Consider the following 15,446-nt stretch of genomic DNA (forward strand, 5'->3'; position numbering starts at 1 on the left):
GAACAGAAGGCGCAATCCCCCTCCCCACGGCAACCGCCTGTCTGCATCACTGTGTGTTCCATGGAGGAGGAATGCCATGTGGGGACCCAGGCCAGGTACGTGGGTGGGAGCAGCAGCCGGGACCAAGGGAAGGGAAAGTGGGCAGCCCGGGTGGGGGAAGGAGTCAGAGCAAGGGGTGCGTGATAGCAAACCATCCTGTAGATCGGAGCAAGGATCTTTGTGGGACTCCAGAGGGAGGAGATGCATCGGACCCCCCATTCACCCCCAGGGATGGGGAGACAGTCGGGGAAGCCTCTAGATACCTGGGGTGAAACCCAGGCCCTAGTGAAGTCAGTGGGAGTTTTGCCATTAATGGGGCCAGGATTTCACCCCTGCTCTTCAAGTTCTCCTGACGGTTAGCGGAGCAAGCAGCCTCCCGGGCAATGGGATTGATTTTTAGGGCAGCATTTCAAGGCTTCCCCTCTGGTGGTTCGCAGGCGAAAGACGCCCTCACTGAAACTGCCACAGCTTGAGAGGCCTGAAATTGACATAATCATGTGTTACCGACAGACCCTCTAAGACTGTAATTGTTGTTTTAATCTTGTGTATTTTAGCCCTTTTAATCCGCATTAGTCGGATAGGAAAATATCGTTCGTAGGACAGAGGCTGGGTAATTACAGCATCGGCTCTGAAGATTAACAAATAATGGGCCACATTCTGTGGTCTTTAACCGGGGAAAAATCGCTATTGATTTCAGCGAAAGCTGCGCGCAGTGAAGGACCATGTGATCAGCGTAATCATCTGCCTTGTCTTGCAGTGACCCCTAGAGATCACCACAAGCTGTTGGGGGCTGTCTTGCGCCAGGGGCTGCACAAACACATATAACAAAACAATAGACAGAGTGTTTAATAATAACATAACAATAAGCGGATATTTGTCTAAAAGCTCTGCCCTAGGAATTAGTTTGAGAAAGTTCTCTGGCCTGGGTTATGCAGAAATGGGGATGGGGAGGAAATGAGGAGTTCAGGGTGTGGGAGGTGGCTCTCGGCTGGGGCAGTGGGTTGGGTGCAGCGGGGGAGGGGAAGGGGGGTGAAGGCTCTGGGGTGGGGCTGGGGATGAGGGGTTGGAGGTGCAGGAGGGTGCTCTGGGCTGGGACCGAGGGGTTCGGCAGCCAGGAGGGGGATCAGGACTGGGGCAGGGGATTGGGGTGCAGGAAGGGGTCGGGGTGCAGGCTCTGGGTGGTGGTTACCTCAAGCAGCTCCCAGAAACAGCAGCATGTCCCCCCTCCAGCTCCTATGCGGCGGCACAGCTAGGTGGCTCTGCACGCTGTCCTGTCCACAGGCGCTGCCCCTGCAGCTCCCATTGGCCATGGTTCCCAGCCATTGGGCGCTGCAAGGTCAGCTTGCAGAGCCCCTTGGCTGCCCCTATGTATAGGAGCCAGAGTGGGGACATGCCAGTGCTTCTGGGAGCCACACGGAGTGGGGCAAGCCCCCAATCCTGCCCCCTGGCTGAAGTGCCAGAGCGGGGCAAGCCCCCAACCCCACTCCCCAGCGGGCACTCGAGGGCTGGATGCAGCCCCAGGGCCGTAGTTTACCCACCCCCGACTTAGAGAGTCCTGTCATGGATCAGGGCTGTATTGTGCTAGGGGCTGTACACACATATAATAAAATACATTTATTATTATTATTGATTCTGTCACCCTCTCATTGCACTGCATGTTACTCCATGGGGCTACTTAAGGTGATTGAAGGTAGCAGAACACACCGGGCCCTGAGAGCCTTTAGATTCCCATGCAAACCCCACAGGTGTGTTAGGGTACGTCTTCACTACCCGCCATATCGGCCAGTAGCAATCGATTTCTCGGAGTTCGATATATCGCGTCTCATCTAGACGCGATATATCGAACTCCGAACGCGCTCCCGTCGGCTCCGGAACTCCACCACCGTGAATGGCGGTGGCGGAGTTGATGGGGGAGCCACGGACGTTGATCCCGCGCCGTGAGGACGGGTAAGTAGTTCGAACTAAGGTAGTTCGACTTCAGCTACGCTATTCGCATAGCTGAAGTTGCGTACCTTAGTTCGACCCTGCCCCCCAGTGTAGACCAGGCCTTAGTCACAAAGTGGTTGTCTTTGATTCAAAAGCATCTTTATCGTCCCCTCAGATATACGGTAACACGAAGCTGGGCCCTGGAAGCATTTCACGTCATCTGGAAGGGAACTAAGCTCAGGAGCATTTCCCGAGAAGCCGATTGCTATGGTAACTCATGCCCAGGCATGGGACAGCACCAGGGAGAGACGCATCAGTTACCTTGCCCGGCCAAAAGTCAATCACCAGATCATCTGCAACAGGTGAGTGCAGTTCTGCTCTGTTCCTAACCATAAGCGTGATCTTGGCCCTGCATCTTCCTGCTTTCTCCAGAAACAAACCGAGGGAGCGGATTCTGCAATCCTGTACACCAGCGTAAATCTGGAGTCGCTCCTTTGACTGCAGTGGAATGACTCTGGATTCAGTCTGGTGCGGGTGAGATCAAAATATGGTTTTAGGCAACTCTTGGGTTCATTTACATCCTGCTTCCGTTACCAGCATATTCTATGTCTGTTACTCTTTGCATGAAATAATAATGCATGGCACTTACATAGCCACTTAAGGTCGGTAAGGATTATTAACTAACCTCATTTTATTGATGGGGAAACCATGGCACAGAGAAGTGAAGTCACTTCCTCTAGGCTACATAACACGCCGACGGCACAGCTGGGAATAGGACCCAGGCGTCCAGACTCCTCAGTACCCTTTGACCATTCCAAGTGTCCTACCTATAAAGCTTATTTGGTAATTTTGGAGCCCATCAGCAGCACAGAGAGTTGAGTTGTTTTGCAGGGTGCAGGCTGATGTGGCTCTTCCACATGTAAATCTTTTCATCTCCCTGTGCTTTAGGGTACCTGTGCCCAGGTGAGATCAGCCACACTGCAAAGCCCGACCTGAGTTACTGGCTCTGCGCTCCCCAGGGGAGTCGCTAGGATTTCTGGGGACACATCCCACGGGTCTCTGTGCTGCAGTGAGCTGAGCCGCTCTACGAATCCCCGTGAATTGTGGGAGAACTTCTCTGTCCTTCTGGGCACACAAGGGGAATTGTGGGAAGGCACTGGAGGACTTATCGGCACTGGAGTGCTGCACCAGCTCACGTCCTCACTGCAACCTGGGTGGGTTACCAGCCCGAGTGGAAGACAAATCTGGACTCTAGCCAAACCCCCAACTGGGCCAGCTATCCCAGTGTAGCTGTGTGGACAGAAGGCGTGTTAGGGGCAATACCCGAGCTAACAATAGTATAGACGGACCCTCCGTTTCCACACCGCAAAATGGGGTTAATTGTGCTCACATACCTTTGTAAAGTGCTTTGCGATGTAGAGAGGGAAAGTGCCCACGTAAGTCCGATGAATTATTGTCAAAGTGTACGTGCCCATAGCAGCTGGGAGGTGTCATTCCCAGCAGGGGCAGACATACCCCTGCTTGAGATATCTCCTAAAAATAGTGGTGTGGCTGCTGAATCTCAGGCTCGCCGCCCAAATACATAACCAGCGGCTCAGGCAGGATCCCATTAAAACCTAAGGGAACTTTCTTTGCCGATGACTTCACTGGGAACAGGATTAGGGCCTAGATGAAGCTTGGACTGAGACGGGCGTGCACAGAAATTTTACTGTGATCCCTTTTGTGGGGTACAGAATGTGCCCCCCCTGCCCCGGAAGGAGTTTGTTCTTCCTTCCCGCCCCAGCAGGGCCCCCCGGCCCCCGGCCCGGCAGGGGCTCGCTCTCCCTCACCCTCACCACTGCAGCCCTGGCGCTGGAGGAGTTCTGTGCGCCTGACGATTATTGGGGTGCCCCTGCTTGCCCCCACTTCTGCACGCCCCTGGGTTCAGAAGGTCTGAAGAATGGGGATAACATTTCATGTTTGCTGCCAATAAACTGACTGGGTTGTTGTTGCAGGATCTCCGTATACTGGACGGACAAATTGCCTTCGAAGACTCACAGGTTCACAGTCCCGGGTAAGATGACCATTTTACTGCAGGATGAGAAATTAACCAGAGAGTCTATATTATTTAAAAGCGGGTTAAATGGTAAATCCAGGAGTCTGCCATGTCCAAAAGTCAGCACCATGTGTCGGATGTTTGCTGGCCTCAGAAATAAGTTGTTCTTAGTCCAGGCCCCAGAAGAGTAAACCAGGCCCATACTACTCAGAGAGTGGGCTGTGTCCTGGGCTCGTATCCTGCATTACTCGTGAAGGGGTGCACCCCTTGTCGGCATTTTAAAACCAAGAGCCAACGTCTGTTTCCACTGGAGTCTAATCTCAGCTTTGCAGTTGACTTCAGATGCCTCTGTTCAGCCAAGCCGCTGTTAGGATGCTCAGTGGCCAGAATCAACCCAGTGGGCTAATGCTAGGGAGAAGCCCGCTTCTTTTTGCCTAATGTCACCCCCCTCGAGCATCGCGCCTTCAAGAATCCAACCTGGAATCCAGTGTTGTCACGCAGGCACGTTCAACGTGGCCTTTCAAGATGTTTGCTTGCATCACATGGCGTAAGGAGTCATTTTCTCCCCCTGAAATCAGTGGGCGTTAGGCGCCTAAAAACACTTTTGAGGACCCGGTCCTCAATCTTCTAGGGCTTCAGTCAACAAGCCGCTATCCTTTCAGCTAAGGACTAGAGAGAAGTCCATTTCAGAGCCCATCAGGACTGCTCTTTCGTCAGCAGAAGAGGGGTGTTTGTGTTAATATTTATGGCCTGGGTTTAGTGCTGGATTCGCAAGTGCTCAACTGCCACAGTCATGGACAGTTTTCCAAGAGTCCCCAGCACTCAACATATGCAGCTATTTCAAAAATCTGACCCTTGGTGTCATGAATAAACCTCCTCCCTCTTGCTCCCGAATCCCTGCTGGCCCAGGCAGAGAACATCTGGCAGCAGAAAGTGCATTCATGTCTTTCATGGGATGTTGTACAGCTAAGGTGATGGGACTCAGTCATGGTTCACAGTTGACTTTCCTTCCTCCCCAGCCTTAACGCCACGACAGGCAGAACTTTCTCGATCCAAAAAGATCTACCAAGGATCTGAAGAAAACAGGTGCGGAGAAATTGACTAATATGATTTCTGTGTCATGCATAGATCCAGTTGGATAGTTTTTAAAATTCAGATCCATGAATATTTTCATGAATTAAAGCTCCCAAGTTTGATTTGCTGTGAGACCATATTATTCATTATGTGTCTCTGGGCAGCTACTGTGGTTATGGGCTGTATAAGTACATAGATTGGCAGATTTTGGTCCATGAGGGCAGAGGACTGGACTTGATGACCTCTCGAGGTCCCTTCCAATCCTAGAGTCTATGAATCTATAAGATAGCTAGATGATGGTGAACCTTGAAAGTTTCATGAATTTTAGCACAAACTTTTACAAGTCTGGAAATCCAAACTGGAAAGTGGATTATTTGTTATTCCCCTGCTTACGAAGACTCAGCTACCCATCCAGGAAGCAGAAAGAATGCCAGGTGATTTGAGGTCACCAACAGGAGTACCAGATAGTCATAGGAAACATCCAACACAGTGAAAATGGACCTGGCTACGCTTTGAGCTGGAAGGCATAATTTCTGGCTTGAGGAGACATACCTACGCTAGCTCTGATGGAGCTAGTCCACTAAAAATAGCAGCGTAGCCATGGCCGCCTGAGTGGTGGGAAAGGCGCAGGTACCCATCTGAGATACTAGACCCGGATTCGGGGTGGCGAGTACCTCCCACCACTTGCACTGCTGCGACCACACTCTATTTTTAGCAGGCTAGCTCAAGCCGAGCTAGCGCCGGTATGGCTCCTTGAGTCGGGGATCAGACCCCAGCTCGAAGTGTAGACATACCCAACGATGCTTTGAAAGAGTTTGGCAAAACCTGACAGATATGGATCGCTGCATGGAAATTGGGGGTGAGTCACGGATGATTTGCTACCCAAAAACCAGCTAAATTTGTAACCCGGTGTTATTTCAAATGGTCAGTTTGACCGTTTCTGGCTGAGCCGCTAATGGGAACTTCAACATGGAGTTTATGAAACTGAGCCCTGGTCTACACTACAGACTTAGGTCAACGCAAGCAGGGGCGGCTCTATGTATTTTGCTGCCCCAAGCACAGCAGGCAGGCGGCTTTCGGTGGCACGCCTGCGGGAGGTCCACTGGTAATGCGGATTCGGTGGTGTGCCTGTGAGAGGTCCACTGGTAATGCAGATTCGGTGGTGCGCCTGTGGGAGGTCCACCGTTCCTGCACCTTCGGCATTCCCGCCGCTGAATTACCGCTGAAACAGTGGGACCAGCTGACCTCCTGCAGGTGCATCGCCGAAGGCTGCCTGACTGCCGCCCTCACGGTGACCGTCAGGCCACCCCCCACGGCTTGCCCCCCCAGGCATGCACTTGGAGCATTGGTGCCTGGAGCCGCCCCTGAACGCAAGACAGCTTACGTTACCCCAACTCTGTAAGCATCTACACTAATATGTTACCCCTGCCAACGTATCTCGCCCGCTACGCCGACTTAATAACTCCACCTCCGCGAGAGGCGTAGTGCTTAGGTCGACGCAGCGTCTGCGTAGACTCTGCATTGCTTATGCTGGCTGTTGCTACCTTTCAGAAGCCATCCCGGAATGCCCCACGTGGACAGTTAATCATTGCAAGCGCTCCTGGTGAGGACACGAACCGCTAACACAAGGAGCGGTTCCTGCGATGGCTGTACGTTGACCTAACTTAGGTCCACATGATTTTGTAGCATAGGCAGCACCTATAGCTGTACCCGTTTGGCTTGTGAGCCTTTTGGATCTTGCAAGTTAAGCAGGATTGGCCTGGTGCAGTGGTTGTATGGGTAACCTCTCAAAAACACCGAGGGGTTGCAGGAAATGCTGATTCCACAGGTTTGTGAGGTATGGAACTGACACCCCAGCATAGTGTGGAGGGAGTCTAATGTCTGGTGGCAGCAGAAAAGAGGCAGATGGTCGGGATGAAGCAGTCATGGAGTGGGTATTGCACTGCTGGAGGTACTACACATGAAGAACAGACCTGCGGCTTGGAACACTAAAGCTCCAGGGGAGGAGAGGGTATTTCACAAGAGATGAGTGTTAGATCCTCAGAGTTCTTGCCTGATATTGACCTAGATTCCTCCTGTTGCTTCAATCCGATACAGTATCCTTCTTCCCTTCCAGCCCTAGAGACATGTATAGTGTTGCTGTGTGCTGTTAAATTGCTACCTCACTCCAAGCCAGAGGTGGCTGCATTCCAGCAGCTGGGTGAAAGGTGCCCTGTCTTGTTTGCTAAGCACTGTGGGATCTCGGCAGTTTGAAGGTGGTGCGTACATGCAGGGTGGTGTTGCTTCATGGATCCTAACCAAATCACCCCCCTTCCCTCTTCTGCTGAACACAGGTCCTTCCCAATATGGCCAGTGAGTGCTGCCTCCAAACATGCTGTGGCTTCCCCCAGGGTGAAGGAGCTGGCGCAGCCGAAACTCATCAACAGTGCCTGGGAAGCTGATCGTCCTGTCTACACCAGAGTACGTACATCAGTGGTGCCGTGAGTCTGTCACCTCCCTGTCTTTGTGTTTGACAGTGACTCCTTATTGACAACAAGGGTATTTGTGTACGTGTGTGTTGGGTTTTTACCCCGTTTGCCTGCATCAGCCATAACATTTTCGACTATCAGCCTCTACGGTCTCCAATTCTCCTGCCGCAGGGTAGGAGTAACTCCCACTGATGATGATGGCCCTGATCCACTGCTGGTCTCTGCCTTGCACATTCATTTGCACCAGTGCAAAGTGGATGTAAAACTATTAGTATCACCAACTACTTCTATTACTGTAGCACCGGGAGACCCCAGCTGAGACTGCACTAGGAGCTGCACAGACACATGGTGAAAGAAGGTCCCTGCCCGGAAGAGCTTTCAGACAATGGGGTGGAAGGGGAAACTGAGGCAAAGAATGGCAAAGCCATTTGTCCAAGCTGTCCCTGTGGGTCTGTAGCAAAACCAGGAAGAGAACCCAGATCTCCTGACTCCCATTCCCAAGACCAGGCCATGTCCCCTTTCTGATGTAGTATTTGTATTCCTGTAGCATCTAGAAGCCCTAATGATGGACCAGGGCTGCTCTGCTAGGTGTAGCGATTCGCACTCGCTCTGCACTGGTAGATGCAAGGCAAGGAAGAATCAGGCCCTTCATATCCTGTAGGAAGAGAATTGGGCCATAGGGCCTAATAACGAACAGCATATTAGCAGTTAAGAGCGACGTACAGCACAGCCCACCAGTCATTAGTTCTACAGGGCCCCAGGTACACATGATGCTTTGCTGACAAATAAACCCCAAGCAAACATAATCTCCATGTAATGTCTGAAAGTCTCTGAGCAAGCCCCTTTGCAGCTGACTTGCACCAGATTTGAAAGTATGGGGTATCTTGGGAGGTAGCGGGGGGGAAGAAAGGGGCATGAAGAGGGACACATGGCAGGCGGCATGTCAGCATATCCGTGCATAGCAAAGTTTCACATGTTACATGCATGGGGTAGCTGCTACATTAATGTGACGTCTGCTGCTGTTTGCCCAAAGTAACTATAATCTTGGAAACTTGCAGCTCGTGTTTATGTTCCATTTTTTTTCGTGCCTCTGGAAAACTCGGTGCTAAAGCAACACCTGGTTTGTGCAAGAAGTTGCTTCTCTTTGTCTTTATTTTTCCCTTTACCCAGTTTCCAGTCTGAGTTGAGTTGCTTCCCTGTTGTCACACAGTGAGTCATTGGCTTGGTATAGAGTCTCCTAGCTGCCCCAGGAGGTGGGTGGGTGTGTGTGTGTGTGCGCGCGCAGCACTGCCTTCTGCTGGATGGAGTCAGAACTGTCCACGGCTATGTCATAGGCCTTATACTGCTTGGTGAAAGTTTCCTGTACCACTAGTGATGAGCGCTGAGTGTTGTTTCAGCCTGGAGATCTGACCCTGCTGAGGATATACAATTCCAAATGGCCACCCCGTGCACCATCAGGGAAGTTCGAGGTCATGCTACGCAAGACTGAACAGTTTCATTTCTTTAAAATATTGACAGCCGGGGGAGCTGGAGGAATTCAAACCTGACCCGATCCTAAGTCTAAGCATTGTGGTTTCAGGTGAGCAAAGGAGCCAGGACTGCTGCTGCCCGGGAACGAACTACCCATCTGGCTAAACCAAAGAAACGGGACTTCTCAGCCAAGCTGGACGCCCCATCCGCGCCTCCACGAAGCGTCACACAATTCACCAGGACTGAATACTTAGCCCGTAAGAGACCGTCCTCCCCTCCTTGTTGACAGTCACAGGCCTTTCGCCTCCAGGTCGTTTCTGCTCGGGCTGTGCAGCAAAAGAAATCAATCTTTTAGAGAAATATCTGGGTCTTGGGGAAACCAACTTTCCAAACAAAGCTCATTGTGTGTCCTCCCAAGGCTGTGTAGCTTCTCCTGCCTTCCTCCGAATCCCTTCCCTCCTCAATCAGAGAGGCAGAGGAGGGGCTGCCTGTGTCACAAGCTGCCAATGATCAAACCCAGAAGCCAAATCAGAGCCAGTCCCTTCTGCTCAGGAGATGGCAGAGCTCCTCCCCACGTCACCCTCAGGTCTTAGCCAGTGTCTCTTGACGGCAAATGGTTTTCATAGAATATCAGGGTTGAGAAGGGACCTCAGGAGGTATCTAGTCCAACCCCCCTGCTCAAAGCAGGACCAATCCCCAGGCAGATTTTTGCCCCAGAGTCCCTAAATGGCCCCCTCAAGGATTGAACTCATCAACCGTGGGTTTAGTAGGCCAATGCGCAAACCACTGAGCGATCCCTTCCCATTTTAAAATGTTGCATCTCGCGTTCAGGCTGGATTAGTCAGCGTCTGTAGAACGAATGCACTATATCGGTGCGGAGTGTTATTCCTGTTGTGAGGAGCACTGTCTAGTGGTTAGAGCACAGAACTGAGGGGGGACAGAAGATCTAGGTTCTAGAATCAAGCTCTGCAGCTGAGTTAATGCGTGGCCTTGGGCCCTTCAGTGCCTCCATTCCTCCATCCACAAAATAAGGGTAACACACCTGCCTCACTGGGGTGCTGTGAAGCTTAACGAATGAATGTTTGTAAAATGCCTTGAGATCCTCACAAGGAAGGGGCTAGAGACACTTAGGATCAGCTTAACTAAAAGTATATATTCCAGCGGAATACAAAAACCTCAAGAAATTTCTCAGCGTTGAGCCGCAGATTAAAACACGAAGCATTTGCTCTCTTTCCCCTCTGCTCTCGCAGGGCCGAAAACAGAACATCCGTCCTATCTCCATGACAAACCAGTCCGGTGGGCCGTGTCTGCGGGCACCAGGAATGCCGTCCTGTCCGCGAGGCTCTCTGAGCTCGCCCGACCCAAGGTCCGCAAACAGATCTTTGAGGGCTACAACCCGTACCGGATCTCCAGTGCTGCCCTGCACGCAGAGGCGAGTGCCCGTCTGCGGGAACTTAGTATCCCTCAAAGAGTAAGAAAAAAGAGGTTGTAAGTTCTTGGGCTCTCCTGCACTTGGCTTGCACATTAAACATTGTGCAGCACAGCTCGGCATGGTGCCCCATGTGTCGTGTGTTCAGGATCCACCGTGGTAGGTAGCTGGAGGCTGGAAGTTGCTGCATGTGATGACTGATGGCAGTTGCTCGCAGGCTGGGGAAGGGAATTGTTGGGTGGAAGTCCCCCACTGTCTCCCCCACCCCCAAGCACAGACATTCTGAGAATGCCAACCCAGCTATTGGCTTTGCAGTCATTAAATACAAGGTGAAAACTGGCAGGGCTGTCATTGGGGTGGCAGGAGGAGTATCGTGTCTCGCAGCACCCACCTCCCGGGTACAACTGGGTGAACGCTGCAGAGGAGTATTAATTGCAGTACAACTTGTGAATCCGCTCACGTGGTACCTACAGCCCCTTCTATTCAAACATTTGTGCCAGCAAAATTTAGTTTGCAAGAATATTCCTGGAAAGAGAAAATGTCAAAAGGTGAATGTCTATTTGCACGGGTATTCCCCCCTCCGTGTGCTTGCACAGCCAGCTTGCATGTGCTTTGCAGGTTTAGGGGTCAATCAGTCAAGGAGTGGAAGCAGTGCTGTGTGACACAGATGACACAGTCCGAGTCCACCGTGCAGATGCCAGCTAGCACAAAGAGAAAAAGGTGCTAAATTCAGAGAATGGAATAGGTCCCCCCCAGCTGTGATCTGGCTTCAAAATCCAGACTCCTCTGCTTTTGCAGTGAAAATCCCATAGACACAACGTGGTCAGGAGTGCGAGAAAGCAGCGATTCTTTTAGAAATGTGTTTGGAAGCAAGACGGGATTGGGTGCGGTTTTTTTATTGAATAAACAGTGTGTGTAATCTGGTGGAGGCCTTCAAATAGACCTAGACAGATCTGCCCTGCCACGGGATAAAGATCTGCTGAAGTGCTCCAGCTCTTGGCTCAAGGGCCACCACCCTCACTTCAGGAACACTTGATAACGCTTTGCTTCCCGAGTTCAAACGCATGAGTGAAAATGAACAAGGAGCAGATGGCTGGGATGCCTGACGTGAAGTCCTTCTGTAATAACTAAATGCTAATAAAGCTTCCGTAAGTACATCTTGGGAGCTGAATCCTTATTGTGTGTGGCAACGCTGGACTCGCCCGAACAAAACCCTTTTCCTAGCCTTCGGAAAACGGCGAGATTGGTGACGAATGCAGAGTGATGTCTCGTCCACTACGCCCCAGCAGTGCTGGCTCCTTATTCATACACCCCTTGCGAGGAGACTCCTTTGGCCATCTAGCTGCAAGTGTAAGTCGCAGAGGGTGTGACGAAGTGGGGATTTTCCATTGTTATGTTGTACGTGAACCTATGTGAGTCTTACTGTTTTGCATGAATGCTGTGTGTGCCTCAGTTTCCCTGTGCATTGCACCAATGTCTAGGTGATGGGAATAAGGGTGTGTGACTTTGGCGGGGCTACTCCCTGCATGGATGCTATGGCCACCCCTTTAACTTGGGACCCAGGAGGGGGATGCGACCAGGTGACTCTTGCTCTGGGAAGCGAGACAAGGGCTGGAGGAGGAGCAACAGGCAGGGCAGGGGCCAGGCAGCTGGAAGCAAATCAGTGTCAGCCGGCTTGGGGCGCAGAGGGAGGGCCAGAACCCTGTCTCTGGGCTCCCCTCCCCCCAAGATGGACTTGGCTGGAAGACACGGATTTCTGTGCTAACAAGTTCTGTCCTATGCTGTGTTCCTGTCGACTAATAAACCTTCCATTTTACGCTGGCTGAGAGTCACATCTGACTGCGGGGTTGGGGTGAAGGGCCCTCTGGCTTCTCCAGGAGCCCTGCCCGGGTGGACTCGCTGCAGGAAGCGCACGGTGTGGAAGGGGAGGCTGAATGTTCTGAGGTCAGACCCAGGAAGGTCGAAGCTGCGTAAGCTTCTTGCCCTGGAGACAGTCTGCTCAGATAGAGGAGGCTCCCCCAGAGTCCTGGCTGGCTTCGTATGGAGTAGTTCCAGAGCATCGCCCCGGTGACTCCGTGACAGAGGGATTCAGGGGTCTCTTTGCAGGGCCCGTTGGCTACAGAAAGCCTTGGAAATGCATGGCATTAAACAGGAACTGATTGCATTGGATGGTTTTGCCATGGAAGTCTGTAGGTCATGACCATATTAAAAAGAACTTAAAGGGTCTATGTAACAGCTGGCAGCTGACTCCTAGTACGGCCACCGCAAGAAACCATTGAATAGCATGTCACCTTAAGATAGGAATATCCTTCAGATATGCACCCCAACTACCCTCTCTTCTGTGCTCTCCTTCTAGTTCAATTAACCATTATCCTTTTCCCAATACTTTAAAGTAGACTATATTTAGAATAAAATATATTCTATGTATAAAAATGTACAGAGTGTGTAAATATAAATTGTACATACTATGCTAGTATTCCTCTCCCACCTGTTGCAATGTGGCCTAATGGCTGGCATGGAGACTAGGGCTCTGCCACTGGCCTAATGGATTACCCTGGGCAAGTCACTTCACCACCCCAGGCCTCAGTTTCCTCCTCTGTAGAATGGGGATAATGATACCACCATGATACTCCTTTGAGATCTAAGAGCCAGGGATAGTTGTTATTGTTCTCCTCAAGCCTTGGGTAATGTTTTCAGAAATGCTTAAGTGATTTAGGACCTAAGTCACATTGACTTTCAATGACACTTAGGCACTTATGTCACTTAGGTGCTTTAGAAAATGTTGGCACTTGTCTAAACAAAGACACACTGAGTTTCAGAGTGTTTTGCAATGATGTAGCTTGAATTGGTCAGTAGATTTGGTATGTGGCATCTGGAAGAAGAGTGTTCAAGCAAGATAGTTAAACTGATTTAACTAAACTTGTTTCTAAAACTGATGAAGTTAAACAGGAACAATGTTCTCATGTACAGAAGGCCTTAGATTGTAAGGTCAGAGAACTGACGGGGGTTTGATTCTCCACTGCATAGCACCTTCTGCTGCCCTTTACCCCAGTGAAAAGTGGGTATACAATGCTAGCAAATCAGAAATCTGCACTCACCATGGTGCTGGTAGACTTTTACACTCACAAATATACACAAAATGCAAGATTATGAACAGTCCTTGCGTCTCCCTGTGTCTGTGGACAATGCCTACCTATATTGCGTTACCAGAAAACAACCTATAAAAATATTTCCCACACCCCTCAGCTAATACCTCTAGAGCCCTCTAAGGCTCATCCTGGCCTTTTGAAATGGACTCATTAATTTCAAAGTTTGAATCGAAATGGTAGCCCAAAGGTCACTCAGATTCACGGGCCAAAATCAGCGAAGCTGCACCAGAGACGAATATGGTCCCATAACAGAAAATTAGAGTGTTCGTATCCAGCCCCCAGCAACGCCACAATCCAGCTTGGATCTCTGCTCAGGGTCTCCCACTGTCCTCCAGCTGGTGGCCCTAGGAAGAGCAATTCCACAAGACTGAAAGCGCCAGACTCCTCTCTCAATGTGAATTGTTCCAAATGTAAAGCCCACTCTGGTTCAAAGAAGGTGGCATTTTCAGAGATGCCACTGCAAAATAAACTCCACTCAGCCCAGTGGCCTGGGTTTGGGTACTCCACTGACTAGAACGACATCTTACACGTGGGAAAGGTGCTGAGAATGCTCAATTTTCATTGCAGTCATTGGAAGTGGAAGACGCTGGGGATTTTCCAGGATTAGGCCCTAACTTCGGAAGATAATTTTTTCTGACCTTATTTTCACAGGCTGTTTCTGTTTAAATCTCAGTGCTGCTAGGGTAAGAGAGGGGATGGACATGATCTAAAAATCTGCTGCTACCTCTTAACTGTTTTGATAAAATACCCCCGTTTTATCCTTTCCCTAATGAGGTAAACTGCCCCATGGTCCTGTCAACTATCTACAGAACCCTTGTCAAGACTGCAAACAACCCCCAAGTCTTCAGCCGTTGAAAACTGCCCCTTCAGACTTCAGTTATGCACCCAGCCCTCCAGATCCACCTCAGTCTCTTTGGGTTGTTATTAATCATAGAGTCTAAGTCACAGAAGGGACCATAGATTATCTAGTCTGACTCCTTGGATAACACAAGCCATTACATTTCATCCAGGTACTTCTGTATTGAGGCCAAAAACTTGTGCTAGACTAAAGTATAACCTCCAGAAAGGCCTCCAGTCTTTATCCGAACGCACTTCCTGGCCTGCAGACTGCCACTTTATTATCACTAGTGCGAGTTTGTGTCCCTTTAGCTTCCAAGCCATGCCCTGAACCTCTCTCTCCCCCCCCCCCACCCGTTTCCTTCATTACCCCAGTCCCTCTATTCCTGAGACACTCGGCCTCTTTTTTTCAGATCATCGTAACCCCTTCCATCCCCATGCCTGCATCTCTAACCGAATTCATTCCAGCCTCCCCACCACTTCCTCCTACAACCCGTTAGCCAACCTCCAGCTCCAACCCACCAACTTCAGATTCCCTCCTTGAACCCCATCCAATCCCCCCTCCCTGTCTCCTCAACTCCCCACCCCAGCCTTCCCCTTCCTGCCCCCAACCCTCATCTCAGCCTGCTCCCTGCAATCCCCCAACCCAGATTCCCCCTACCTGCCCCCTCCAACCTTCTCGTTCCTACCCCCCCACGCTGTGTCCCAGACACCTTCCTTTAACTCCATCCCCTCACAGCACCTATTCCTTCCCTTGACACCCCTGCCCCATTGATCCCCTCCCTCCCCCTGCCCCCACTGCATCACTTCACCCCTTGCTGCTCTCTCTATCCTCCCCTCCCCCCCACCCGTCCCTGACCCCTCCCACCCCCCCCCCCAGCCTCGGCCCACTCCAGCCTTCCTCCCCCACCCCTCCAACCCCCACTCCAGCCTCCCTTCCTGACCCTCCAACCCCCATTCCAGCCTCCACCTCCTGACTCTGCCAACCCCCACTCCAGCCTCCCCTTCCTGACCCCTCC

At 51.2% G+C, this 15,446-nt stretch overlaps 1 protein-coding gene across 5 annotated transcripts; it reads left to right on the forward strand.

Annotated features, from left to right (window-relative positions):
- Positions 1 to 33: 33 nt before the first annotated feature.
- Positions 34 to 11,080, forward strand: THEG (theg spermatid protein). Of its 5 annotated transcripts, none has more exons than XM_039516059.1 (8): positions 34 to 95; positions 594 to 649; positions 2,141 to 2,327; positions 3,960 to 4,018; positions 5,020 to 5,086; positions 7,408 to 7,534; positions 9,122 to 9,269; positions 10,263 to 10,563. In XM_039516059.1, the coding sequence occupies exons 3-8, from the start codon at positions 2,233 to 2,235 to the stop codon at positions 10,502 to 10,504; spliced, it is 738 nt and encodes a 245-aa protein (XP_039371993.1). In that variant the 5' UTR covers positions 34 to 95; positions 594 to 649; positions 2,141 to 2,232; the 3' UTR covers positions 10,505 to 10,563. The 5 variants fall into 5 exon arrangements, with proteins under 5 accessions (XP_039371993.1, XP_039371996.1, XP_039371992.1 ...); XM_039516062.1 differs by lacking the exon at positions 594 to 649 and adding an exon at positions 11,060 to 11,080 and having other exon boundaries at positions 46 to 95; positions 10,263 to 10,444; XM_039516058.1 differs by lacking the exon at positions 594 to 649 and having other exon boundaries at positions 46 to 95.
- The last annotated feature ends 4,366 nt before the right edge of the window (positions 11,081 to 15,446 follow it).

This window comes from Mauremys reevesii, linkage group 26 (genome assembly GCF_016161935.1).
Source record: "Mauremys reevesii isolate NIE-2019 linkage group 26, ASM1616193v1, whole genome shotgun sequence".
Classification (NCBI taxonomy): Eukaryota; Metazoa; Chordata; order Testudines; family Geoemydidae; genus Mauremys; species Mauremys reevesii.

What these genes read in the sequence shown, in the direction of transcription:
- THEG (XM_039516059.1), top strand. Translation starts at nt 2,233, where the DNA reads ATGGTAACTCATGCCCAGGCATGGGACAGCACCAGGGAGAGACGCATC. An exon ending in CAAGGATCTGAAGAAAACAG is followed by an intron (nt 5,087 to 7,407) that starts GTGCGGAGAAAT and finishes TGCTGAACACAG; the next exon opens with GTCCTTCCCAATATGGCCAG. An exon ending in CAGGACTGAATACTTAGCCC is followed by an intron (nt 9,270 to 10,262) that starts GTAAGAGACCGT and finishes CTGCTCTCGCAG; the next exon opens with GGCCGAAAACAGAACATCCG.